This window comes from Giraffa tippelskirchi, chromosome 4 (assembly GCF_054371585.1).
Source record: "Giraffa tippelskirchi isolate mGirTip1 chromosome 4, T2T-mGirTip1v1.2.pri, whole genome shotgun sequence".
NCBI classification, from domain to species: Eukaryota; Metazoa; Chordata; class Mammalia; order Artiodactyla; family Giraffidae; genus Giraffa; species Giraffa tippelskirchi.
This window is the reverse complement of record NC_137278.1, coordinates 178,449,130-178,476,731: the sequence shown is the minus strand read 5'-3', so window position 1 is coordinate 178,476,731 and position 27,602 is coordinate 178,449,130. Positions and strand designations below refer to the sequence as shown.

The 27,602-nt window shown below is 40.1% G+C and overlaps 1 protein-coding gene across 6 annotated transcripts in view; it reads right to left on the bottom strand.

Annotated features, from left to right (window-relative positions):
* The window catches only part of ITPR2 (inositol 1,4,5-trisphosphate receptor type 2), a 563,179-nt gene extending 546,629 nt beyond the window's left edge, over positions 1–16,550 (bottom strand). For all 6 annotated transcript variants that reach the window (XR_014051645.1, XM_081483690.1, XM_081483688.1 and 3 more), the window contains exon 1: positions 15,963–16,550. Coding sequence is in view for 5 of the 6 variants with exons in the window: in XM_081483690.1 (XP_081339816.1) it covers positions 15,963–16,054 (92 nt within the window). In the remaining variant the exon portion in view is untranslated. The remainder of the gene's footprint in view (positions 1–15,962) is intronic.
* Positions 16,551–27,602: the final 11,052 nt, after the last annotated feature.

The window sequence follows — 27,602 nt, the reverse complement described above, 5'->3', positions numbered from 1 at the left end:
TACTGTCCCTTCAATGATTCTGGTGAGAAGCTACTCTACATCCCCACTTCAGCTGCTGGGTTCAGGCTGCTGAGTCACCTGGTTCCTCCCATGCCTGCCATTTGCAGCTTTCTTCTACTTCTCTTTACCACTGTCTGATTTTCCTAGAGCAAAATCTGACCATTTCATTCTTCCACTTAACAGTTCATCAAGGGCTTCACATTGCCTAATGGGGAATACATGATCTGACCCTTGTCAGCCCATCTTGTTTCATCTTCTGTTCAAATACAGTACAGCCAGGATTTCCAAATGTCCAGAGAACAGGTTCATTTCTTGATATCCTGTTACTCCTAAAGTATTGGCTTCATTCACATGGTTCGAGATGGCTTCTTCCCTCGCACATTACAAACAGCTAAATGGGAGTGGGCTGGAGGGTCAGAAGAGGGGAGTAAACATCTCCTGTAAGGGTCTGACCACACGTTCTACTCTGAAGCCACACCTGGCTACAGAAGAGGCTAGGAAATGTGGTCTTTATTCTCAGCATCCATGCACTCAAATACTTCTATTAGCATGAAAGAGTGAAAAACTAATTTGGGAGACTAACTAGCACACTCGGATAAAAAATTAAAATCATTGTGCATTTTGCTAAATTAAATATGATTCAAACTAAATAATGCAGTTGATATTAATTCTTTGAGCATGTATTACAACTTCAATTTTGAAAAAAGTACAATATGAATGTTGATCTATTCTTTCAAAAATGTTTATAGTATAAAATTATGGCTATCTTGTTGCCAAAGTAATTATTGACTCTCCAGAGCCTGTACCTGTCAATTAACTTCAACAATTATTTTTTCAGATTCTCCAATAATTAACAAAATGTTTTTCTACTTGCAGTTTGATAGTTTTTAAAAGCCAGTTCTGAGAGATTCTTTAGCAGCTAAGACTTCAGAAATAAGTACTTTGTTTCACCATGACACATAACAATGACTTCATTTGTGCTGACCAGGAAAGGAGGCTCATTCTGGACATGGATTTAGAATTGGAACTCAGTTACTAAATCGTGTCCTTCCAGGTAAATAGGGAAGAAAGATAAATAAAGGTCTTTTATCATTTGTTATTAATCCTGGCAATGGATTCATTCAGTAAAGTTTTAAATAACTAACACTTTCATTGACAAATAATCTTGATTTGACTTAAAATGTTATAGTATTAACCATTCCTAGCCACAAGTAGAGTCCTCAACACAACAAGGTGTGTTGTAAATTCTTCCCTGTGAATTTTAACAAACCCAAACTAAAATTACCCTCTTTGCAAACATGGCTGAAACCAAAAGTCTACTTGAAACGCAAATGTCTAAGTAGTTATATCCCTGATACTAGCAATGACCTTGAACACTTTAGCCAAACACAAATAACTAGTCCTTGAATCATTAACTTACTTTGGATTTCTAATGCATCTTTTATCTCAATATTACTTTTCTAAAGATATCATATTTCTAAACATCTATCACAGTGGATCACAGCATGTTAGGACTAGAGGGAACAGAATGACCTTGTTCCATGTTTCTACATTATTTTATCATTTGTACACATCTACATTTTCCCTTTATTTCTCTTTCCTATATGCAAATATGCTCTCAAAGCAGTTCCCATTGGTACATCACTATCAGTAAGGATCCCCCCAAGAATAAGAGTGAATAACAACACTGGAGAATTCTAAATTCTTAAAGAGAATAACAAAACATGTCTTTTGGAATAAGACTGAGGCAGAGCACATTATAACAGACTGAGTCAACAGAAAGAATATTAAGTAATGAAGAACAAAAATACCGTTCACTTGTTCTCCTCAACCTACATTTAAGTACCCATCCCTTTCCAGACACTTATTCCTAAATTTCAGAAATAAAAATTACAACTTGTTATATGCTGTCTTCTATTTAGTAAAATAAAATTATAAATTCCCCAATTACTTTCTGGTTTCATATTAGCAAATTATTTTCAACTAAACTTTTTTGCTTAAAGATGTTAAAAGTACAAAATATTTCCCTGGATGTATTATATATTATCCACTAAGAAAAAGAGCTGATCGAAATTAAGAAAAGGTCTCACAAAATGCTTACAAATTCACTTTTTGCATGTGCAAAAATAAAACTGAACTTTCAGAAATAACAATTTCAATGTGTCTATAACACTCAAACAATTAAATAAGGCTATATACATTACTTTTTCCAGCCCGTAAGTTTTATCGCATGTTAGGCTAGGGAGGTACAGAGATATGACCCAAGAGATTTATTAAAGTTCCTAGTACAGTAAGAGTTAATAGCACTATAAATCTAGTGACAACTCTCATCCATTTTAAAAGAATTACCCTTATGGATTCTCAAAGTATTTAATAAGAACAATTACACTGACTTTACAATTAAATTGACTTTTTTCCCAGAGCAGGGCTGATGTTAACATCTACTTAGAGATCTGGGAACGTTCATATCCTAATTCAACATGTATTCATTCAACAAATATTTATGGAGTCAAGCACTTAAGATACTCAGTGACAAAACAAAAGATCTCGGCCTTCAAAGAGCTTACATTCTACCAGGGGCAGGCAGGTAATAAACAATGAACACAAGAAATAGTTAATTACATTGTGTATAATAAGAAGGTATGAAAGAAAAATGTAAAGCAAGATAAAGAGAACAGGAAAGGCTGAGGCAAAATGTTAAATATGGTACCATATGACCAGGCAATTCCCCTCCTTAGGTATACACCCAAAGGAATTAAGAATATGTCCACATAGAACCTTACACACATAAATTCATTGAGGCATTACTCATAATAGTCAAAAGGTAGGAGCCACACAAATGATAATCAACTGATGAATGAATAAACACAATGGGCTGTACCCTTATCATGAGATATTATTCAGCAATAAAAAGGGATAGAGTACTGACACATGCTACAATATGGATGATCCTTGAAAGCATTATGTTAAATAAAATAAGCCAGACCCAAAAGGACCACACCAAAGTGGGGGAGGGGGGCCTGGTGAGGGAGATGGGGAGTTATTTTCAAAAGGGTGAAGAGTTTCTCTTTGAGATGATGAAAAAGTTCTGAAAATGGATAATGGTGATGGTTGCCCAATATTGTGAATGCATTTAACACCACTGAACTTTACACCTAAAGATGAGTAAGATGGGGGACTTCCCTGGTGGTCCAGTAGCTAAGAGTCTGCACTCCCAGTGCAGACAGTCCAGATTCAATACCGCATGCCACACAAAGAGAGAAGATTGCGAGCGCCACAACTAAGACACAGCACAGTCAAAGAAATAAATATTAAAAAAAAAAAAAGACAGTACATTTTATGTTACGAATAGGAGCATAATTTTAAAAGGTGCTGAGGAGTTACTATTCAGTTACCTACTAAGTGGTGAGATCTCAGTTCACTCAGGTCCTCTGCACTCTCTTCCTGCCATACCACACCACCCTGGAAGCAGGCAGAAATCAGAGCCCCGCTAACAGTGATTTCCCTGATAATCAGATCCAGCCTTGTGACTTTTCTTCATGGACATAAGTGATTAATCCAAGTGGAGCCAAATTCTATCACTCTGCATTTTGAGTGGTAAGAAGATAAAGGGTATAGGAATTGCTGTATCCTAGTCCTGTAAATGGCAGGACCAGACAGAAGGTTCTGCTACCAAGATACCCACAGCAGCTCTGAGTTTCTGCCTTTCTTGATGTTCACTTGTTGAGCTCATCATTCAATTTCCTGGAGCTCATCCAGGATCCTTGTACTCATAAATTCCCTTCTTTGCTTAAGCTAGCCAAAGATGGTTTCTGTTCCTTACTAACAATGGAACTTTACTTCTAATATTCAGTTCTTAAGCTTTATCCATATGAGCGAAGAGATATGCAAGTATCTTTTGCTTTCCAAATCTTTTGAGCTTTTGTGATCAGATAGTAAAAATTAAAATAGCAAGAGACAGCTATTGACGGCTCAGTGATAAAGAATCCACCTGCCAGTGCAGGAGACTAGGGTTCAATCCCTGGTCCGAGAAGATCCCACAAGCTACAGAGCAACAAAGCCCATGCACTGCAACTATTGAGCCTGTGCTCTAGAATCCAAGAGCCACAACTACTGAAGCCTGCACCAGAAGTCCGTGCACCACAACTACAGAATAAATAGCTCCCCACTCGCTGCAACTAGAGAAAGCCTACACACAGCAATGAAGACCCAATGCAGCAATAAATACTTTATTTAAAAAAAAAGAATAACAAGAGATACCTACAGGCAGCTTTTCAGAGTTCCAAGGCAATGCAATATAAGGCTTGCAAATAATTTAACTAAATATAAGTTGGAGGGCACTTAATATTCTCTAATTTTTATAAATTATACACTTTGATTTGCCACTGGAAAAGTTAACCAACAATTTTTTTAATCCAGTTTCATTTTTGGTTGGGTTTTTGTTTGTTTGATATGTTATATTTAGCTCTGATAATCCGTAAGTTCTTTACACAATTTGAAAAATCCTCTTTTCAATAGGAGATAATATGTAGAGAGTAGTAGTGTCTGCTCCTAGTGGCTATTTCATAATCAGTCATTACCACAGATCTTAGAGAGCTAGACATCTAGGAATTATTTAATTAAAAACATAAAAGTTTGCTCTAAGATTCCACTGAGGAGTTTTTTTGTATAACAAATACATAATAGAAGTCCAGCAATTTGCAATTTTCACAAAGAGATTTTTCTGATGATATTTTAACAATGACTCAAACACTTTAGATAGAATCTTAATAACACATGCTTGAATTCTAAGAATTTAGATATGAATTTAGATTATGCTTTGTTCACTTCCTAAGTCTTTCCCGGCCATCACAGGAATCTATCTATGGCCTCTATTGCTTGTTAAACACCAAAAGGAAATGAGAGCAGAGTGGGCTCCACAGATACCAGAACAGTACTCTACACCAAGTGGAGTGTGTGTGTGTGTATGCACGCACGCGCCTGTACTTGTGCGCATATGTTGAATAGTCTCAGGCACTATGAAACAAACAAAAAAAATTATAACTATTTTAGATGGAAAGTTGTCTTTATTAGCAAAGCTTCCAGGGATCTAGAAGACAACTGAAGTCCATGATTAAGGAAGAAAAATGATGAAACACCAGGATGAGGAGAAATAGGGGGAAAGGAATGAAAACAGAATATTCAAAGAAGCTGGAAATACTATAAAAATTCCCCCAAATAATTGCCAAGTTTCTGGGCTTTATATCCTACCCTCTTTATCTCTTGTCTCAGCAAACTGAGTAAATTCAGTAAACATGTCTCAGCACATGACAAATTCAGAGGGCCTGAATCAAACTTAAAGCTCTTACATTTGATAAATAAGCATAAAATATGTTCTTAGGATATTTCTTCAATCTTTGCACATCTCAATAATATCAAATTTTTGCTTCTTTTTTTGGAGCCACTAATATGAACAGTAAAATTTCACTAATTTTTTGAATAAAAGAAAAAAGTACCAAGAATATATTGTTTGGCCTAGTGGTTAGCATTCAGCACTCCCACCACTGCGGCCTGGGTTTGATTACCAGGCAAGGAACTGGCCAATTTAGATCCAGAGGCTCATGGCAAAAGTTGCTATGGGCCTTGGTCAGTTCCAGAGATTTTTATTCTGTGACCTTGGTACAGGGCTCCACACTGTGACCTTGGTATAGGGCTCCACATACATGATCAAATTATGGACACAGGTTTGAGACAAATATTCATCTTAATGATCCCACAAAGTTCAGCTAAATATCACCTCCTCTTTGAAGCCTTCTTCGGGTCATACCACTCAAAGAATCGTCTTTGGTTTCCCTGTGATCTCTGTTTTTAATCATCTTTATTTGAAAAGAACTGCTTTATGTTGTAGTTATTCAATACCAATCTTAGCTCCGTGACTAAATAATGACTACGCTGATTTCACAAATATTTATGAAATGCCTACTGTGTAGCAGGAATTATGTGAGGTGCTGAGCATACAAGGGTTAAAAGTCAGAGTCAGTTCCTGATCTTGTGGCATTTACAACTCTGAGGGCAAAGGTGTCAAATGCCCCTAGACGCCCATAAATCCTAGTCAAATGTCATACCACAAATTGTCAAAGGAAGCTTGAATTCTGAAACAATAATTAAAATAGCACAATATCTGGCATCTCTTCATGCTGGATCCCTAACACATAGTCAGGGTTTGTTAGCTATGTGTCAAATGAACCAGTGATTCATCTGCAGCATCCTCCAGCATAAACCATATCACCAAGAATGGTCCATAGACTTGATCATGCTGGGGACACATTTTCAATTTTATGATTAAATTTTTCTGAATAAACTGATAATTTATTCTTAATTCAGGGTTGGAGTTCTGTAGGTTTGTGTCAGAATAAACTATAAAATCGCTATTATTAACCATTGATTTGAATTTTGAAAGGGCTAATGCATCCATTTCAAAGATATTCAATAAAAACAATTAATCAAATGATTTCAATCACATACACACACAGAGGCCTCACTAAGTAATACCCATAGAAACTGATACAATAAAAGTTCCATAGTGGGTACTAAGATTATTAAAATGAACTAGTCAGTCATGCTGAAGGGCATACTTCTTACACGTGTAAACAGACTTCTAAAATAAAACAGACTATATATTTACTGTACAAGTCAGTGTTAGTCACTCAGTCGTGTCCAGCTCTTTGTGATCCCATGGACTGTTGCCTGCCAGGCTCCTCTGTTCATGGGTGGGTAGCCATTCCCTTCTCCAGGGGATCTTCCCAACCCAGGGATCGAACCCAGGTTTCCCACATTGCAGGCAGATTCTTTACTATCTGAGCCACAAGGGAAGCAAAAGTTAAATCAACCATTTATAAAGGATCACCATTACTGGACAAATATTTTTCCATAATACATTGTAAAATACCAACAATAAATAACTAGGAACAAAAAATTTTATGGCAAACATATGACCTATATATTTTAGCAACATGCAGTTCCTGGTTTGTGGTTTTTGTCTACTGATAATGACCAGGAAAATGCTTTCTTTATGCTTTTTAAAATAAACATTGTTGATGAACAGTAATAAGAAACTGAAGATCCTCAAAAACATTATTTTCATTTTAGTTAACTGTGCTGACTGTAACAGTAATAAATGTCTAATTAAAGAAACATATGTACAATCTGGCAAACACAGGAGACATAAGAATGAAAATAAAAATGAAAAGCATGCACCCATCCATGATACAGTGTCACTGTATCACTGTTAAAAACCACGCTGAAAGGTCTTTGCTTTCACTATTTTCCGTGGATATTTTTTCTATATTTTTAAATCAGATTTATGGTTTTCTAAAGCATATATTAAAAACATTCCCACCTAAATCTGCATGAGAGTAGAAAACCACTGTGCATTTGAAAGGCACAATCAATTTTACTCATTAAATAAATGAATAGATGAATGACCATTAAAATTTCACTTCTCTGATTACTATCTGGTGATTTATTACCAAGTTCTGATGTCAACAAAAGGAGTAAAATTCAATCATCTGTTATGCTAGAAATCTGTCATAGAAGTCCACTGTTACTTCCTTTATATTTATATATGAAGATACACCTTGTGTCCGGAATTTGTTTTAAACGTTTGAATTTAACTTTTAACTTTTAAAGTATTCTGTCTATATGCTGGGTTCCAAAGGGAAAACATGATTGTGAAAAGCGCTACCTATGCAAAAAAAAAAAAATGTTTTAAGCAAAAAAGCTCGGTTAAATAAAGAATAAGGGCAATCATTTGCCTTTGAATTCTCTTCTACCAAAGTCAAGGATCGGGGCACTTAAGGAAGCATGGTTGTTTACCTGACTGAGCTCTCCACCAGAGAGGGTCTAAAAGCTACCCTGTTGTTTATGGAATGACTTCAAAGTTTAAGAAATGGTCGACCTTTCAGCTTAAAATAGACTTTATGTTCACCACTTCAGAAGCTGTCTTTGTACTCCAGCTGATTTCAAGTTCCATAACATGACACTACTAACCCTCAGACTTTCCAAAACAACTCAGTATTCAAGATTATACTGTCTTCTTCCTCCTCTTTAAAGACACATGCAAATATCCAATGGATTTTTAGATACTTTTATCATAGTAACAAATGCTGTAGCCAAAACAGAGGTAAATTTATACACCTAGTTATAGCAGAAAATAATGGCTGTTACTTGGAAGAGTTCTATCCAGAAGAGACTAAAGATAAATTACAAATTAATGCAACTATAAGTCAGCTGTAACCGTTCCTTGTTTCATCTGCGTCTCTACTGATTAAACAGTCCTACTAGATGGAAGATTTTCTAAACTATGAAAAGAGCAGAAAAATTAAGTAAAAGAAGAAAAAATTAAAAATCAAATTTGCAAACATTTAAATATTAAAAACTTTAAGCAGAAAAAAAGATCAGAAAGGGAAATTCAAGGGACTATGATTGGGAAAAATAAACATAGGACTTTACACAGTCCTGTTCATTTATCTGAGGGATTAAGTCAGAATTATAAATGGTGTGACCCACCATTCCCCTACCTGATATCCATCATTGAACGTGGAAACAAAATTCACTGAACTGAGCAAAATCAAACATGAACTAAAAATAAGAGTCCTGATCTTTAGCCACTCTGGCTAAGCAATTATTATGATACTTGGCAGTCACTGCTTCAACGGATGGTCACCTGAGCATTTTCTCAGACCTTAACAAGCTGGTGTTGATTCTTGGTAGGTCCTGAGAAGAACCCTCAAACCAAAGGCAGTAATCACTTAAATATACGTATATAGACGTACATGACTACACACACTTGTCATTCACTGAACTCTGAGCTACAAGCAGAACAGACAATGAAACAACGGTGTACTTTTCACTGATTCTACTGTCCCACCCATCCTGGGAATTCTGTCATGCTCACGCCCACAGTGTGGTATCAGACCGTTGATCAAGGTGATGTACCCAAAATAGCTAATGTCAGAAGTGTCAAGGCTAGGACTTCCAAAACTAGGTTGAATTAACACCATACAAAAAAATAAACTCAAAATTGATTAAAGACCTAAATGGAAGACCAGATACCATAAAACTTTAGTGGAAAACAGAGAAAACTCTTTGACATAAATCACAGCAATATCTTTTTTGAGCCATCTCCTAGAGTAATGGAAATAAAAGTAAAAATAAACAAATGGGACCGTATTAACTCAGAAGCTTTTGCACAGCAAACAAAACCATAGGCAAAACAAAATGACAGCCCACAGAATGGGAGAAAATATTTGCAAATGATGTGACCAACAAGAATCAGGCTCTGAAATTTACAAAGAGTTCAAGCGGCTCAATATCCAAAAAACAAACAACCCAATCAAAAAATGGGCAGAAGACCTAAGTAGATATTTCCTCAAAGAAGACCTATGGATGGCCAAGAGGCACGTGAAAAGATACTCAAATCACTAATTATTAGATAAATGCAAATCAAAACGACAATGAGATATCACTTCATACCACCCAGATTGGCAATCATCAAAAAAATCTATAAACAATAAATGCTGGAGAGGATGTGCAGAGATGGGAACCCTCCTACACTGTAGGTGGGAATATAAATTGGTGTATCCACTATGGAGAACTATAGGGAGTTTCCTTAAAAAACAAAATTAGAGCTACCATATGATCCAGCAATCCCACTCTTGGGCATATACCTGGAGAAAAACATGGTTCGAAATGGTACATTCACAACAGAGTTCATTGCAGCATTATTTACAATAGCCAAGACGTGGAAGCAACCTAAATGTCCAGTGAAAGATGAATGGATAAAGAAAATGTGGTACATATATACAATGGTATATTCAGTTCAGTTCAGTCACTCAGTCATGTCCGACTCTTTGCAACTCCATGAACCACAGCACGCCAGTCCTCCCTGTCCATCACCAACTCCCTGAGTCCACCCAAACCCATGTCCATCGAGTCGGTGATGCCATCCAGACATCTCATCCTCTGTCGTCCCTTTCTCCTCCTGCCCTCAATCTTTCCCAGCATCAGGGTCTTTTCCAATGAGTCAGCTCTTCGCATCAGGTGGCCAAAGTATTGGAGTTTCAGCTTCAACATCAGTCCTTCCAATGAACACCAGGATTGATCTCCTTTAGGATGGACTGGGTGGATCTCCTTGCAGTCCAAGGGACTCTCAAGAGTCTTCTCCAACACCACAGTTCAAAAGCATCAATTCTGCAGCACTCAGCTTTCTTCACCGTCCAACTCTCACATCCATACATGACCACTGGAAAAACTATAGCCTTGACTAGATGGACTTTTGTTGGCAAAGTAATGTCTCTGCTTTTTAATATGCTATCTAGGCTGGTCACAACTTTCCTTCCAAGGAGTAAGAACCTTTTAATTTCATGGCTGCAGTCACCATCTGCAGTGATTTTGGAGCCCAGAAAGATAAAGTCAGCCACTGTTTCCACTGTCTCCCCATCTATCTGTCATGAAGTGATGGGACCGGATGCCATGATCTTAGTTTTCTGAATGTTGAGCTTTAAGCCAACTTTTTCACTCTCCACTTTCACTTTCATCAAGAGGCTCTCTAGTTCTTCTTCACTTTCTGCCATAAGGGTGGTATCATCTGCATATCTGAGGTTATTGATATTTCTCCCAGCAATCCTGATTCCAGCTTGTGTTTCTTCCAGCCCAGCGTTTCTCATGATGTACTCTGCATATAAGTTAAATAAGCAGGGTGACAATATACAGCCTTGACGTACTCCTTTTCCTATTTGGAACCAGTCTGCTGTTCCATGTCCAGTTCTAACTGTTGCTTCCTGACCCACATATAGGTTTCTCAAGAGACAGGTCAGATGGTCTGGTATTCCCAGCTCTTTCAGGATTTTCCACAGTTTATTGTGATCCACACAGTCAAAGGCTTTGGCATAGTCAATGAAGCAGAAATAGATGTTTTTCTGGTACTCTCTTGCTTTTTCAATGATCCATTGGATGTTGGCAATTTGATCTCTCATTCCTCTGCCTTTTCTAAAACCAGCTTGAACATCTGCAAGTTCATAGTTCACATATTGCTGAAGCCTGGCTTGGAGAATTTTAAGCATTACTTGACTAGCATGTGAGATGAGTGCAATTGTGCAGTACTCAGCCATTAAAAAGAATGAAATAATGTCATTTGCAGTAACATGGATGGACCTGGAGATTATCATACTAAGTAAAGTAATTCAGAAATAGAAAACCAAATGTCACAATATCATTTACATGTGAAATCTAAAAAAAATGATACCAATATATTTATTTACAAAACAGAAACAGACTCACCTACTTAGAGAATGAACTTATGGTTACCAGGCAGAAGGGGAGGGAGGGATAGATTGGGAGTTTGGGATTGACATATACACACTACTATATATAAAATGGATAGCCAATAAGGATATACAGTCCCCTGTACAGCACAGGGAACACTGCTCAATATTCTGTAATAACCTAAATGGGAAAAGAATTTGAAAAAAAATTGATACATGTACATGTATAACTAAATCACTTTGCTGTACATCTGAAACACAACATTATTAATCAACTATGCTCCAATATAAAATAAAAATTAAGAAAAAAAACAAGTATCAATGACTAGCAAAGCAAATCTTAATATAAAGAAAATTGAGGAAGGGGAAAGAGACAATTAACACTGCATTTGGTGCAAATAAAATCACCATCCTCAAAAACTCTACAAATCACAAATGCTGGAGAGGATGTGGAAGAAAGGGAACCCTCCTACACTGTTGGGAATGTAAGTTGGTACAGCCACTATGGAAAACAGTATGGAGGTTCCTCAGAAAACTAAAAATTACCATGTGATCCAGCAATCCCACTCCTGGGCATATATCCAGACAGAACTATAATTCAAAAAGATATATGAGCTATGTTCATAGCAGCACTATTCACAATAGCCAAGACATGGAAACAACCTAAATGTCCATCAATAGATGGACTGATAAAGAAGATGTGGTATACACATACAATGGAATATTACTCAGCCATAAAAAAGAATTTTATAATACCATTTGCAGCAACACAGATGGACCTACAGATTATCATACTAAGAGAAATCAGAAAGAGAAAGATACAGACTTCCCTGGTGATTCAGCAGTTAAGACTCTCCCTTCCAATGTAGAGGGTGCTGGTTCAATCCCTGGTCAGGGAGTTAAGATCCAACATGCCTCAGAGTCAAAAAACCAAAACATAAAACAAAAGCAACATTGTAACAAATTCAATAAAGACTTTAAAAATGGTCTACATCAAAAAATATTAAAAAAAAAAAAGGGAGAAAGGTAAATACCATAAGGGATAGGGGTTGGGGGAGAGATAAAGTGGGAGGTTGGGGTTAGCAGATGTAAGCTATTATATAGAGAATGAATAAACAACAAGGTTCTACTGTATAGCACAGAGAACTATCCTATGATAAACCATAATGGAAAAGAATATTAAAAAACTATATATATATATATATATATGCATAACTGAATCACTTAGCTGCAAAGCAGAAATTAACACATTGTAAATGAACTATACCTCAATTATTTTAAAAATTAAAAAAAAACAAAAGCAACACCACATTTGAAACTCTACAGCATATCCCCAAACTCCTTCACTTTTAAAAGAAAAATAAAAACATAACCTTAAAGTGTACAGTAGCAAAAAACAATTGTGTATTTAAAATATATTCACCATCTTCATCCAACAGGATTTAACAGTTTTCCTTAAGTCAATATAAGTGTTTCCTAAATAGATATTTCTATGACAATTAAGTTAGAAAATATAAACCAGGCCCCTTTGTTACCAATACAAATTGGAAGAACAATACTCGACCTTATTTAGCGACAACTCAGGATTCAGAAACATCAGATAAATCCTGGTTAAAGGATAATTGTGGGGAGGTGTGTGGGAGGGAGGGAAATGCAAACCTTTGCAACAGAAGCAGTCTAATTTCTCAGACTGAGAAACTGAACTTAAAAGCTAGGTCACAGAGCCTACACAAATCTTACCACATTTCCAGTTGGAAAGGCCTCTGAAAGGGCCTACTGAACTCTAACAGAACGAAAACCTGTAATTTTTTTTCCAGCTGAAAAATTCATGACTTTATTGCAAAAAATTTCCAAAAGCCAAATAATAGCAATGTGTATCCTCTCAAATTTCCACACTAGATACTAAAATCAGATAGGATTTATCTGCAGACAAATAAATATCTATGAATTATCTTGTGATAATTAAGCTGAATTTGAAAAACCATCACACAACCAAAAGTGTAAAACAGATAAAGAGTGAAAACAGAAGTCAGAAACTTTCAGCCTCATTTTTAGCTCTTCCGCTGAGTTTTTAATATTAGAGTGAAACAAACTATGCTGGCTAACTAAATACAATGCCAACGTCTCCAATCAAGCTCTCTGATTCACTTTAACAATTCACACACCTTTGAAGAAACTTAAGGGCCACAAGAATATAATCGTAATGTGGATTTTCCTACAAACTTCCATGAACTACATTGTACTCCAACTACTCCGTGTACTCCATAAAGAAAAAGAACACTCCAAGCACCAAGCTTCACCGGCAGTAGTGTACCCAAAGATCTATCCTCACCTTAGAATTGAGCTGCACAGAGGTCTTGTCATAGAAACCTCAAAAAGAATCCGTTTGTCAACAGAAAAATAATACTGCACAAACACACTCTAAAGCAACTCAACTTCCACAACACCAGCAAGAAATGTCGAATACAACTCTACATGCTACATTAAAGGTCAAGCTTCTTTCTCTCAAGGCTTAAAGACAGCAATATGTAACCAAAGAAATACACACTTGGCTGAGAATCTGGGGACAGAGCTACAGTTCCAGCTTTTGACATTAATGTCCTCTGCTTCGTAGGTAAGTCACTTCATTTCTCTTCCCCTCCACTTCTCCATCTCCAAATTGAGCAGGAGAGACACTACAAGCGCTTAAGAAGGTAGTTACCAAACATATTCCTCTGCTGAAAGTGTGTATTAGTCGCTCAGCTGTGTCTGACTCTTTGAAACCCCATGGACTGTAGCTGGCCAGACTCCTCTGTCCATGGAATTCTCCAGACAAGAATACTGGAGTGGGTTGCCATTCTCTTCTCCAGCGGATCTTCCCAACCAGGGATTGAACCCGAGTCTCCCACATGGCAGGTAGATTCATTACCATCTGAGCCACCAGGGAAGCCCTCTTTTGCTGAATAAGACACTACAAAAACATGGCTTTTTATTTGACTAGGTTTTATACTTTATTCCTAATCCTTTTTATTATTTTGTCCAAGAATGTCTCTATTGCTCACAGTTACCAAGGGAGTGATAATTACAATAGCGAACATTTTATACAACTGCTCCTGTGCCTGGTGCTATACTAAACACTTTATGTTAACTCACTTCTTAGCACAATCCTATGAGGTAGTAACAATGATCTTTCCATTTTCAGAGGTGAGGAAACTGAGATGCAATTGTACAACTGGCCCAGGGTCATCAGGTTCATAAGAGGAAAAGCAGAGATTTGATCCCAGGCCCCTCCAGCTTAACCACCGTGTTACCTCCACAAAGAGAGTTCACAGTGGAGAAGGATGAGGTGCAGCAGAGTTCATCTGCAAAATGTTGTTGGGGCCCCAAACACTGACCTTGAACCTTGAACTCTCCCAGAAACAAATGGCAGCTTATGATTTACAAACTCAGCACCAAGCATGTTGTTACTGCTGTTTTATTTCTTCCATGCTTTAGTTTCACAATAAATTAACACTGATCTTAAAGGAATTACATTAAATCTACCTCCCTTCTTTCACTCATTAGAGGAGATGCACAAGTAACAGAAACTGTGGAAGTTGGGACTCCCATGTCCCCTGTCAAGTAGACACCACCCTGTTAATGGCATGGCTCAAAGTCACCATTCAAGGGCACTGCATGTTAAGTCGTGTGCCCTAAAATCTAACAGCAGAAGAAAAAAAAAAGTGACCAGTCTTAAGTGGAAACACCAGTTCCTCAGCCTAAAATCTCTAAGACTGGGGAGTCCAGCTACTGAGACTAGGCGGCAACAGCAACAAAAAATGTGCCTCTCAAAAGACAATGCAGTGCGCATTAAAACTACAGACTGGTATTCAACATCAGGACAGAGAGAAAATACTAGTAATCAAGGAAGTCCTCTTTACCCAGCTAGCACAGGTTATGTTTATATACCTACTTCCCCCATTCAAAAATCAACTTCAATCTCAAGAGCCATGCACTTGGCTGCGTCCCAGAAGAGGCTGAGCATTTCAGCGGGCCCAGGCCCGGAGAGGGGAGAAAGCAGGTGTGAATTCTAGAACTCAGAAGCCCCCAGGTCGCCCCCAAGGCGAGGCGAGTTCCCGTTTGGCACGGCCAAAAGGAAATTACTTCAGCGAAGCGGGGACAGTGAGCTCCTCCCGCAGGGCAAAGCCACACTCCTCCCGCTCGCCTCATCGCCCGAGTCTCACGTCCAAGGCCACAGACTTTTATCGACTGCTCTTACAAACCCGGCCGTGAAGGGCAGGGGCTTGAGAGTCGCAGCGAGCAAAGGTGGGGAGAGGAGCCGTGTTGTTTGTGGTGGGTTTTTTTTTTTCCCCACCTGTAAGGGTAAAAAAAAAAAAAGTTTTGTTGTTTTTTTTTTTTAATCAAAACAACCCACGGAGAGGCCAACGAAGACTTCGTCGGGCCTGTGTTGGGCTTCTGAATCACTTCCTCCTTTTCAGATGAGTCTGAGCTCGAGATTACGAAGTTGCTGAGAAAGTCCTGCCTCCACCGGCAGCTTCCTGCGAGCGCGCGAGCCGAGCGCACCGCGCTGTCCGCGGGCACAGAGCCTGCCCGGCCACCCCAGGCGAAGGGGATGAGCTCCGAGGGGACCAAGCGCCAGCGCTCCCCAGCCCGCGCTCCCCGGCCCCCGCCCCGGCTTACCCCAGCGTGTTGATGAAACCGTTGACCGAGCCCTCCGCGTACAGGGACACGATGTCCCCTATGTAGAGGAAGCTGGACATTTTATCGGACATGCTGCTTCATGCTCCGAAGAAGACGTTCCCTTCTCAGCACCCACGCCGCCCTCTCCGGGGAGCCGCAGCGGCAGAGGCGAAACGGAGCGCCCTCCTGCAGCGCAGAACAGCGGCGGCGGCGGCGGCGACTGGCAGGGCCAGAGGGATTGAGCTGCGCCGGGAGAGCTGCCAGGAACGGAGCCGCAGCTCCGGAGACCCCGCGACGCGCGCCGCCCGGACGCCGGGAGAGCCGCAGCCGCCGCCTCCCCGGCAGGTTTCCTGTTCCTTTCAGAACTTTTCTCTGCGACACCTTTGCTCCTCCTCCTCGCCCCTCCGCTCCCGCCTCCGCAAGCCCTCCGCGCGCGCCTCCGCGGTGGTCCCCGCCGCCTGGCCGGAGCTGCTGCTTGCAGAGCCTTTGGGTCCTCTCGGGGAAATTTTTGGACCAGGTGGTGGTGCCCATTGGGCGAAGGGGAGCCGAGGAGCGTGGGGACAAGGAGGCGGAGGCCAATCAGGCAGCGGCGGCGGGGGGCGGAGCCCGGCCAGGGAGGGACGACTTTAGGGGGCGGGGGACCGGGCCACCCGGGAAGCCGGGGCGCGCGCGCACCGAACGCAGGGAGGCGCTGGAGGGGCGACAGCGGGGCCCCCGAGCCGGGAAGCTGTCGCCCGAGAGCCGACCTGGAGTGGCTAGACTTGGGATGCGACAGTTCCCGCCTGGGAAGGCGAAGGACAGCGGGGTCCAGACCCGTTCCCGCGTCTTAAAGGGGGCGGGGAGCATGAGAATTGGCTATGGGGCGGGCGCGCTGGACCCGAGCAGAGGGAGCCAGCCTCACGCCTGGAGATGTAAAGGAGGAGTCAGGGTGGGGTGGGTGCGTGGAATGGGTAATATGCTTACAGAGGGAGAGAAAGGAGTGTATTGAAATAAAGGAAAAAAATAGAACTTTTTCAAAATACACAATAAGGAAAGAAAATATGAGGGAAAAGGAGGGAGACAGTCGGGAGGGAGAGGGAAGGGTTTGTCTCCATGTGGAGTTAGTAGTTTAGGTTTTTGTCTGTAGTATTAATGTAAGGAGTTAGTGAAACTTGACCCGTCAGCACATGTCCAGGTAGACGCGAGGGGAAAGTCACTTGGCCGAGCCAGCAATTTTTTAGCCAACCGTAAGCAGCGAACCTTCTATTAAGCCTCAGAGGCCGCGCCTCCGGCTCTTAATCCCAAGACCAGGTTTAACCTTCCACCTCCGGAGCCTGCTGTCACCCTCTCACTGACAGCCTCGGTTTGTTTCCTTTGTAAAGCTTCTGACTCTTAAAGTTCCAAAGGTCATGAATGAAACTGGCAGCGGGACATGTTTCCACACCTTCTTTGTTGTTTTTGTAACCCTCGTCTTATCATTTTAAAAGACTTTGGTCCTATCCTTCCGGAAGACCTGGAAAAGGCAAATTTGGGCAGCAGTTAGGACACTAGCCACCCAATCAAACAATTTCAACCTAAGTAATCCCCCAGAGCAAAGGTGAAGGGACTCAGGGAGCACAAAGAGGTGTGTGCCAAATTGTGCAACTGACCGAAATTTAAATTTACAGTTCAAGGCTGTCTTACATTTTGACGATGGTTTGGGTTGACACTTATAATCATATAATGGAAGTAAAGCTGCTTCTGCAAAGTTGCTTTAGTCATGTGGGATTCTTTAGGACCCCATAGTCTGTAGCCCACCAGGCTCCTCTGTCCACGGGATTCTACAGGCAAGAATGCTAGAGTGGGCTGCCATTTCCTTTTCCAGGGGATCTTCCCAACCCAGGAATGGAACCTGTGTCTCTTATGTCTCCTGCATTGGCTGGTAAGTTCTATACTGAAGGAATAAGCTTAATATTCAGACGTTTAGAAAGCATGCAAGATAGAGGAGAAAAAAACAGAATCCAGGAAATGTCAGTGCAAAGCCTGTATGTGTTGAGATAAACTGGACCCAGTCATTGTCCTACCATGTAACTGACAGATCTCCCTTTACTTCTGGGTTCTCCTTTGGAAATCATTACTTAGCAACTTAGAAATGCCTGTTATGTGACAGAAGCTCTCTTCTGTCTACATGATACACTATATTAATATTGGGAACCTCCCAGGCATTGAACAGAGGAACTATTTAAAAGCTTGAGATGGAACTTGATGAAGACCCTGAAAATGGAGGTTTCTATTTATCCAAGAAATCCGTGGATTACATTCTATGGTTTCCCATGTTGCACAATCCTGTGCCAAATATCCAAATGGATGCTCCACTATTATTGGCCAAAGTCATGAATGTTTTTCTTTGTTTCCCCTAGGTATAAACTTATCAGTGAACAAGACATTATAAAACAAGTAGGTTCATACTAATGAACAGGTACAAACTTCACGTCACATAACCAAGATCAATGTCTTTTTTCCTCCTCACCCCATCCCCACCACCCACCATCCACTGAGGTGTCCTGTATAGTCTGAGACCTGAATCCAGTCACACTTCTGCATTAACATGAAATAGATGGTCAGTCAACCACTGAAGAGTCTTCTGTGCCTTAGCTATTCTGGCAGTTCTATCCATTTTCTCAGCTTGGAAACCTCGGAATCATTTTTGACTCCTCTCTCCCTCATATCCCACATTCAATTTACCAGCAAATCCTGTCAACTCAGCTTTCAAACTATAAACAAAATCCTACAACCCTGGTCCATGCCTCGATCATCTCTCTCCTGGATCACAGCAGACTGCTCACTGACCTCCCCTCTTCCACCATTGCACCTTTATGATCTATTCTCTACCAAGAAGCCAGACATTTGCTGTTAACATAGAAATTAAGTCAAGCCTCTGCTCAAAACATTGCAATGGCGTCCCGTCTCAGAGTGAATTCTAAAGTCACTTCCATGGCCTTTAAGGCCCTATATTGATCTTCCCCCTGGGCTGATGTGGTGCAGCTGTGCAGGTACACATATGTGAGCAGCACCTTGTATATGAGTGAGTGGTGAGCAGTCCACACCTGCACAACCATTCTGAGAGCCCACCATCGCATCTCTGACTTCATCTCCCACCGCTGGCTTGACCCCTTCCATTCCAGCCATCTTGGCCACCTCGTTCACCCTCACATGTGCCATAGGAGGGCCCTGCACTTGCTGTTCCCTCTACCTTGTGTATGCTTCCCACGTGTATCTGCAGGGTTCAGTCCTTCTCCTGCTTCAGGTCTCAGCTCTGATGTTACCGTATCACAGGAGACTTTCCCTGACCACCCTGTAAAAAATACTGTCCTCAGCTTCATTTGTTCTATGTCTCCCCTATTCTATTTTTCTTAGATTATTTTTAGCACAACATGTTATTTGCTTATTTATTGTCCTGTCTCCTCCCACTAGAATAGGAGTTCCAGGATGGCAGAGAATTTGTCTGTTTTCATTCCTGCTTTATTCCACTATTATTAGAGTTCTTGGCACATGATAGGCAATTAATAAATACATGTTGAATGTGTGGGAGAAAAATCCCCTAGTACAGCTATTGTTATAGAGTCTCAGGGACCTCTGTGAAACTTGCTACCTCCAAGAGTAACCGTACTTCAGTTGGGATGCATGTTCACTCTAATCCCAGATTCCCAAACTTTCTTCAGGACCTATCATTGTCTTCTCTTTGAAGCTAATCCTAGGACAGAGAACCGCATTTAAATCTCATCCTAATTCTAACCCATTCTGTACATACTGCTTGTCAACGGTACCATTAACCATTAATGACTTGGCTAAATTCCACATAAGAAGAGGATGAAGGAAAATGCCGAGTCCTAAATTTACTGAGACTAAAACTGTGGTGATTGAGGAAACCTAAACTTAATGTATCCAGAGTTGACTAGATTTTTACCACCAGTAGAGATGGGCAATTGAAACAGATTAAATTATTAAAGAACAGTTTGGCCTCACATCATATACAAAAATTAACTCAAAACGGACCTAAATATATGCGCTAATACTGTAAAAGTCCTATAAGAAAACATAAAGGTGTTGATGTATTCAGAAACCAACACAATATTGTAATTATCCTTCAATTAAAAATAAATTTTTTAAATAGGGGTAAATGTTCATAATATTGAATTTATCAATAGTCTCGTAAATATGGCACCAAAGCCATAAGCAACAAAAGAAAAGACAGATAAATTTGACTTTACCAAAGTTAAAAATTTTGTGCCTCAAAGGATGCTATCAAGAGAGTTAAAATAATCATATGGGAGAAAGTATTTGCAAATCATATATCTAATAAGGGACTGATAAGATAATAATGAGTGTTGACAAAGATATGGAAAAATTGGGATGCTCTATTGCTAGTAGAAATATAAAATTACATATTGTGGAAAAAGAGTTTGATAGTCCTTAAAAAAGTTAAACAAACTTAACATTTGACCCAGCAATTCCCTGGTGGCTCAGAGGGTAAAGAGTCTGCCTGCAATGTGGGAGACCTGGGTTTGATCCCTGGGTCAGGAAGATCCCCTGGTGAAAGAAATGGCAACCCATTCCAGTATTCTTGCCCGGAGAATCCCCATGGACAGAGGAGCCTGGTGGGCTACAGTCCGTAGGGTTGCAAGGAGTGTGACTTCACTTTCACTTTCAGCAATTCCATCTCTACATATGTATTCAAGAGAAGTGAAAGCATATATGTGCACAAAAAAAAATTTGTACAAAAATATTCACAGTATCTTTATTCATAATAGCCAATGTCCATCATCCATGATGAATGGATAAATACACAGTGGAATGGTACATGGCCATAAAAACTACTGGTTCATACTACAACATGGATAAATCTTGAAAACATTATGCTAAGTGAAAGAAACCAGGCACAAAAGATCTCATGTTATATGATTCTAACTATATGAAATGTGCAAAATAGGCAAATTCATGTAGATTAAAAGTCAATTAATGGGGACGTCCCTGGTGATTCAGTAGCTAAGACTGCACTCATACTGCAACTAAAGATCCACATGCAGCAACTAAGACCCAGTGCAGGCAAATAAATAAATAATATTTTCTAAGCCAATTAGTGGTTACCTATGGCCTGGAGTGGATAAGAAAGGACACAGTGTTCCTTTTGGGAGTGATGAGAAAGTTTTCTTCAAACTTACACTTTTGCTCACTATATTTTTCCCTTTAACTTCACCTCTGTGTTCTTGGTTTCACCTGACACCTACTTGGAGCAACAGTAGCCTCATACTTAGCTGCCAAGACTGGGGAAAAGGTGGTAGGTTACCACTAAAAAGAATTCAATGAAGCTGTATGTGGGGTAAAACACATTACTTAATTCCTCATTAATTGTCTGAATGCACAAACTCAAAATGTTCCATCTTCCAATCAAATCACTTTTGTCACCAATGGCATCAGCAACCTCTTAAGTAATCAGGCACAAGGTCTTGGAGTCACTCTTTTTTCTTTTCTCTACTTGCTTTCTTTCCTTTATCTCAAAAAATGTCTCCTCTTTACCTTCCCCACTTGCTCCATCCTATACCTGTTGCCTGCACCCAAGTCTCTACTCTTCCAGTCTTCCCCACTCGGAGTCCTCACAGCAAGCCTGAGCACTCTCCTTACAAGGTTGACCTGATCAAAAACTGCTCAAACTTACAGTGACACCCCCTTGTCTACAGAAGAAAGTTTAAAGTCTTTACCCTGCTGGTATGAATATTAGATACTGTGGGCATCTAAATGGATTTCCTCTGCTGAGAATATGATACCACCACGTCATAACGTTGCACAGTGGTCATTATCTGGTCTCTTCCTTTGATAACTTTAGTTTCTACTCTTCCACTCCTGATAGCCTCGTGGGAAGCCAGACTTCCCACATATAATCTAGTACTTTTAGTCTCATGATTTTTATTTTTATTGACTGCACAGGGTCTTAGTTGTGCTATGTGAAATCTTCAATCTTCATTGTGCAATGCAAGACCTTTTAGTTGTTGCATGCAAATTCTTAGTTGCAGCATGTGGGATCTAGTTCCCTCACCAAGGATCAAACACAAGCCCCCTGCATTGGGAGCTCAGGGTCTTAGGCACTGGGCCACAGGGAAGTCTCAGTCTTCATGCTTTTGAATGCAATGGTTCCTCTGCCAGAAATTCCCCTTCCTCTTTCCCTCCTCCCACCTCTACAGGCCCAAGCTCCATTTCCCCAGGGAAGTGTCCCAGGTACAGCCAGGGCAAAGTGCCCCTCCCTGCTGAATCCCAATCTCTATATTCACTAGGGAGAGTTCTGTGGATTTGTCCTCTAACTAATATGCCTTCGTCATGTATACAGCCTGTTATGTAATTTTGGACTAAAAAAGTGCTGTGACTTGCCTCCAGGTGCAAGCTGGAATGAGAATAGAGGATGATATAGGGAAGAATGTAGAAGGGGAAGCTGATAGGATTCTCATAGGATTTGTAGGAGAATCTACCACTGTGGAGAGGTAGATCCCAGAGAACTGTCCACTTTTCCCCCATGTCTACCAGCCTGAGTGGGGTCAATGCCACTCCCCCTCCAACTCCAAGCATGGGTTCTGACTAGTCTAAACCAGTGCTTCTCAAACTTTAGTGTAAGAACCATCTTAAAACACAGCTCCCTAGGCCCCATCACATGAAAATGTTGACTTAGCAGGTCTCAGTTCAGTTCAGTTAAGTCACTCAGTCATGTCTGACTCTTTGCAACCCCATGAATCGCAGCACGCCAGGCTTCCCTGTTCATCACTAACTCCCGGAGTTTACCCAAACTCATGTCCACAGAGTCGGTGATGCCATCCAGCCATCTCATCCTCTGTCGTCCCCTTCTCCTCCTGCCCCCAATCCTTCCCAGCATCAAGGTCTTTTCCAATGAGTCAACTCTTCGCATGAGGTGACCAAAGTATTGGAGTTTAAGCTTCAACATCAGTCTTTCCAATGAACACCCAGGATTGATCTCCTTTAGCATGGACTGGTTGGATCTCCTTGCAGTCCAAGGGACTCTCAAGAGTCTTCTCCAACAACACAGTTCAAAAGCATCAATTCTTCGGCACTCAGCTTTCTTCACCATCCAACTCTCACATCCATACATGACTACTGGAAAAACCATAGCCTTGACTAGACGGACATTTGTTGGCAAAGTAATGTCTCTGCTTTTTAATATGCTATCTAGGTTGGTCATAACTTTCCTTCCAAAGAGTAAGCGTCTTTTAATTTCATGGCTGCAGTCACCATCTGCAGTGATTTTGGAGCCCAAAAAAATAAAGTCTGACACTGTTTCCACTGTTTCCCCATCTATTTCCCATGAAGTGATGAGACTAGATGCCATAATCTTAGTTTTCTGAATGTTGAGCTTTAAGCCAGCTTTTTCACTCTCCTCTTTCACTTTCATCAAGAGGCTCTTTAGTTCTTCTTCACTTTCTGCCATAAGGGTGGTATCATCTGCATATCTGAGGTTATTGATATTTCTCCTGGCAATCTTGATTCCAGCTTGTGCTTCTTCCAGCCCAGCATTTCTCATCTAGAGTGAGGTTTACTAGCATTTCTGGAGGAGGTGGTCATGTGTGGAAGGGGTAGAGGGAGTTCGGGTGAAACAGACCTTGGTGAGTGGGAAGGCATTGCTGAAAAAATAATATTTTTCATTTTTATTCTGAAATAATCTCAAACTTATAGAAAAGTTACAAAAGAGTAACTTTTTATGAAGAACACATTACTTTGACCCAAATTCACGAATTTTTATAATTTGCCACCTTTGTTTTGTCGTTGTCTTTCTCTACAAACACACACATACACACATACAATTTATTTTTAGAACCATCTGTCTATAGCTTGCATATATCATGCCCCTTTACCTAGGACTTCATGTATTCCTAAGAGCAAAGATATTCTCTTCTGTATCCATAATACAGCTATCCAGCTCAGAAAAGTTAACATCGATCTAAAACTTTAATCTACTGTCCATAATCCAGTGTTGTCAATTGTCCTTCAGAGCAGGGGTCCCCAGCTTTCAGAATCTAATGCCTGATCATCTGAGGTAGAGCTGATGTAAAAATAATAGAAATAAAGTGTACAGTAAATGTAATGTGCTTGAATCATCTCAAAACCATCCCCACCACCCCCAGTCGGTGGAAAAATTGTCTTCCACAGAACCAGTCCCTGATGCCAGAAAGGTTGGGGACCACTGCTTGATGGCATTGTTTTTCCTCCAGGACAGAATCCCATGCAGGATCACATACAGCATTTAGCTGTCATATTTCTTCACAGAACCAGTCCCTGATGCCAGAAAGGTTGAGGACCACTGCTTGATGGCATTGTTTTTCCTCCAGGACAGAATCCCATGCAGGATCACATACAGCATTTAGCTGTCATATTTCTTCAGTGTCTTCACCAATTCTTCAGACATCCTTTGTCTTTAATAACATTGACAGTTTTGAAGAATCAGGCCATTTATTTATAGGATCGTCCTCTGTTTGGTTTTGTCTTGCATTTCTTCCTAACTAGATTAGGTTAAGTGTTTCCAGCTAGAATAGTATTAATACGTTAAGTGATGACGTGCACTTCTTCAGGTGACTTGACTTCAGGAAAGTGGTGTCCGTCTGTCCCCTTGTTTACGGCTTTAGTTTTGATCACTGTCAAAGTGTTGTCTAGTGGAGAAGAGTTTAGCAATAATCCCAAACCAGGTCTCATTTTAAAGATTGATCCACAAGAAACACTCTTTTAGCTTGGGAAAACTCCACAAATGTAGGCCAATCCCAAAGCGGCAGCAAGTTTGATTTTCCTGCCAAGAATGGTGTCCAACCCATCTCCTGACCTTTAACCTATTTCCAAAGCTGGAGTTTGACATCGGGTCTACTGTGTTTCCCTACCTGCGGGGGACAAATTCCAATCTCCCCCAGTGGTGCCTTTGAAGTTCTTCCCAGTAAACTAGATTGTGAGAGCCGGTTATCCCTTCCACACCCTCCTCCCAATACACACACACATACACTTGGATCTTGCCCAAGCACTGGGGGTGGGGCAGGACTCATAACACAGCAGCACCGCACTCCAAAGCACTTCAAAATCGTTTATCATCTCCAACAGCCTAGCTCAAATGTGTCCCTTCACAATTTGAATCTTGGTCTTAACTATTGTATTTCAGTGTCTCTACTGAAAGTCCCTATTTAACATCCTATTAAAATATTCTTCCAACCTCTTAGAGATATTTATAACACCAACTGTTAAACTGCTCAAATATTTCAATTCTTGCTTACTTCGATTTGCAACTATTCTTCCTCTAATATAATTTCATGTTCTCAGCTAGATATCAGGACAACAGTCATCAATCATAACTGTATACCAGAATAATTAAAAACAAAGCGTCGCATAGACCTGGTTTGTGTGTGTGTTAGTCACTCAGTCATGTCCTACTCTGTGCAAGCCCATGGACTATAACCACCAGGCTCCTCTGTCCATGGACTTCTCCAGGCAAGAATACTGGAGTGGGTTGTCATTTCCTTCTCCAGGGGATCATCCCAACCCAGTGATTGAACCCAGGTCTCCTGCATTACAGATGGATTCTTCATGGTCTGAGCCACCAGGGAAACCTGGTTTAAGTCACTAATTGATTCTCTGCTGACTTTATGCAAATATTCAGCCTCTGATGCCTCATTTTCTTTATCTGTAAAATGAGAACAATAGTACCTGCCTCCTATAGTCCTTGTGAGATTTAAATTAGAAAATACACTTAACAAGTTTGACAAGGTGTTAGTTATTTTTGTGATTACCATTGTCTGAGAGAAAAGCAATATTAAAAGTTATAAGAAAACCAAACATCAGAGATACTGTGACCTGTGCAAGAAGACAGATCAATGACAAAGTCAACACCAGACCTGTCTCCAGAGAGTCTGAGTCAATAGCTGCTTTATTTACACATCAGCCCCTTCAATAAACAGTAGTGAACGCCTGATAATCTCTCTCAGGGATATTTGATTCTTTAAAATTTCTTTAAAAGAAAGAAATCTGATTTTTAACCAAGAAATTTCAAACATAATAGAGAAAACAAATTTTGAAACCAAACTGGCTAAATTCCCACACTGGTGCTACAAAACCACCCCACAATGTCCCATGGGAACTCTGCCTTCGACAAGTTTTTATCTCTTCACAGAAGGGGGGCAGATAAAACCCCGGGAGAAAACTGCCGTCTAACACCAGAAAAAGCTGTTGTGCTTGCGGTCCCCAGCGTGATAACGGGAAGACACAGAGCAGACCTCTGACTATCCCTCACCTCTCACAGACTTCCCGTACTATAAGAAGTGCAGTGGGGGCAATTAAGGTCCTAAAAGGCAAACTAGGAGCAATTTCTCAATGTGTAATCCATTTCCCAGATGCCTCGGGATTTCTGACTTGCTCTTAAAGGTTTACTTCAGGAACTTTAACCTTGTCTTAATGAGTGGAAACAGACTACTAAGGCCAAACTCGTCAAACTGGTAACTGTCAATGAGAATGAAAGACGTAAGAGCAAGTGTGAGTAGAAAGGAAAGAGATGGGAAAAAATAATTATATTAATGACTTCCATATTGGAGTCTCCGAGCGGAGCACTTCTCTTCTCATATATTATCTGAGAACTTCCAGGAGATAATTACTACTTACTATCAGCCCCATTTTACAGCTGAAGAAACTGAGTCTAAGAGAAGTTAAGGAACCAACCCAAGGGCACCCAACTAGTGGGAGAAAAGAGAAAATAGCACCATAACTCAGAAAAGGACAAAAACAGGGAGAATAAACTCAAGGAGAACTTCCTGAAGTCTTTTTTCTGACCTGACCTTTCCCAAATTTGCCTTGGTTTCCTCTCATTTGTGTACCTACTATAAACTGTCACATTGTCATTTCTCAGTGTCTGTGGGGGATTGGTTCCAAGAGGGTCCACGGATACCAAAGTCCCCAGATGCTCAAGTCCCCTGAGGGAGTTGGTACAGTTGGTCCTCCCTATTAGTGGGTTTTGCATCTGCAATTTTAACCAACACCCAGGCATATACACACACCCATGTAAAGTTGTACCATATACGCAAACCGTGGTTGGCTAAAAATTTTAGTTTAGTGCTTTTAGAACACCACATGACATCTTAAAATAAAAATAAATTCAGGAGAATGTAGTTTCTCAATAAAAAACTCAAAAATGAAATTTAATATTTAAAAGTATATATAAGGGATTTCTTAATTTAAAATACATATGTATTGATATAAAACATAAAGTAAAATGTCAAGTAGATTTAATTCATACAACTGTAAAATATTATGTCAAAATTCTAATAAAATTTAAAAGAAAACAACAAGATGGGCAAACTATATGCAACAAATGTTATAGGCAAAATGTTGGAGGTAGACAAGAAATGAAAGTAATATAATGGTGAGATTTCATTTCTCATAATAGCAAAAATATTTTTTACTTATAATAACCAATGCTGATAGTGAAAGAGCCAATCTTGTATCTTTACAGCCATTTTAAATGGCAATATAGATCCAAGGAGTATATCCTAAGGAAATAATTCTATATATGAAAAATACTTTACTCACAATTTTTTGTCATAGTATTAATAATAATAAATATTGGAAACAAAGCAAATATTGAGCAAATAGCAAATC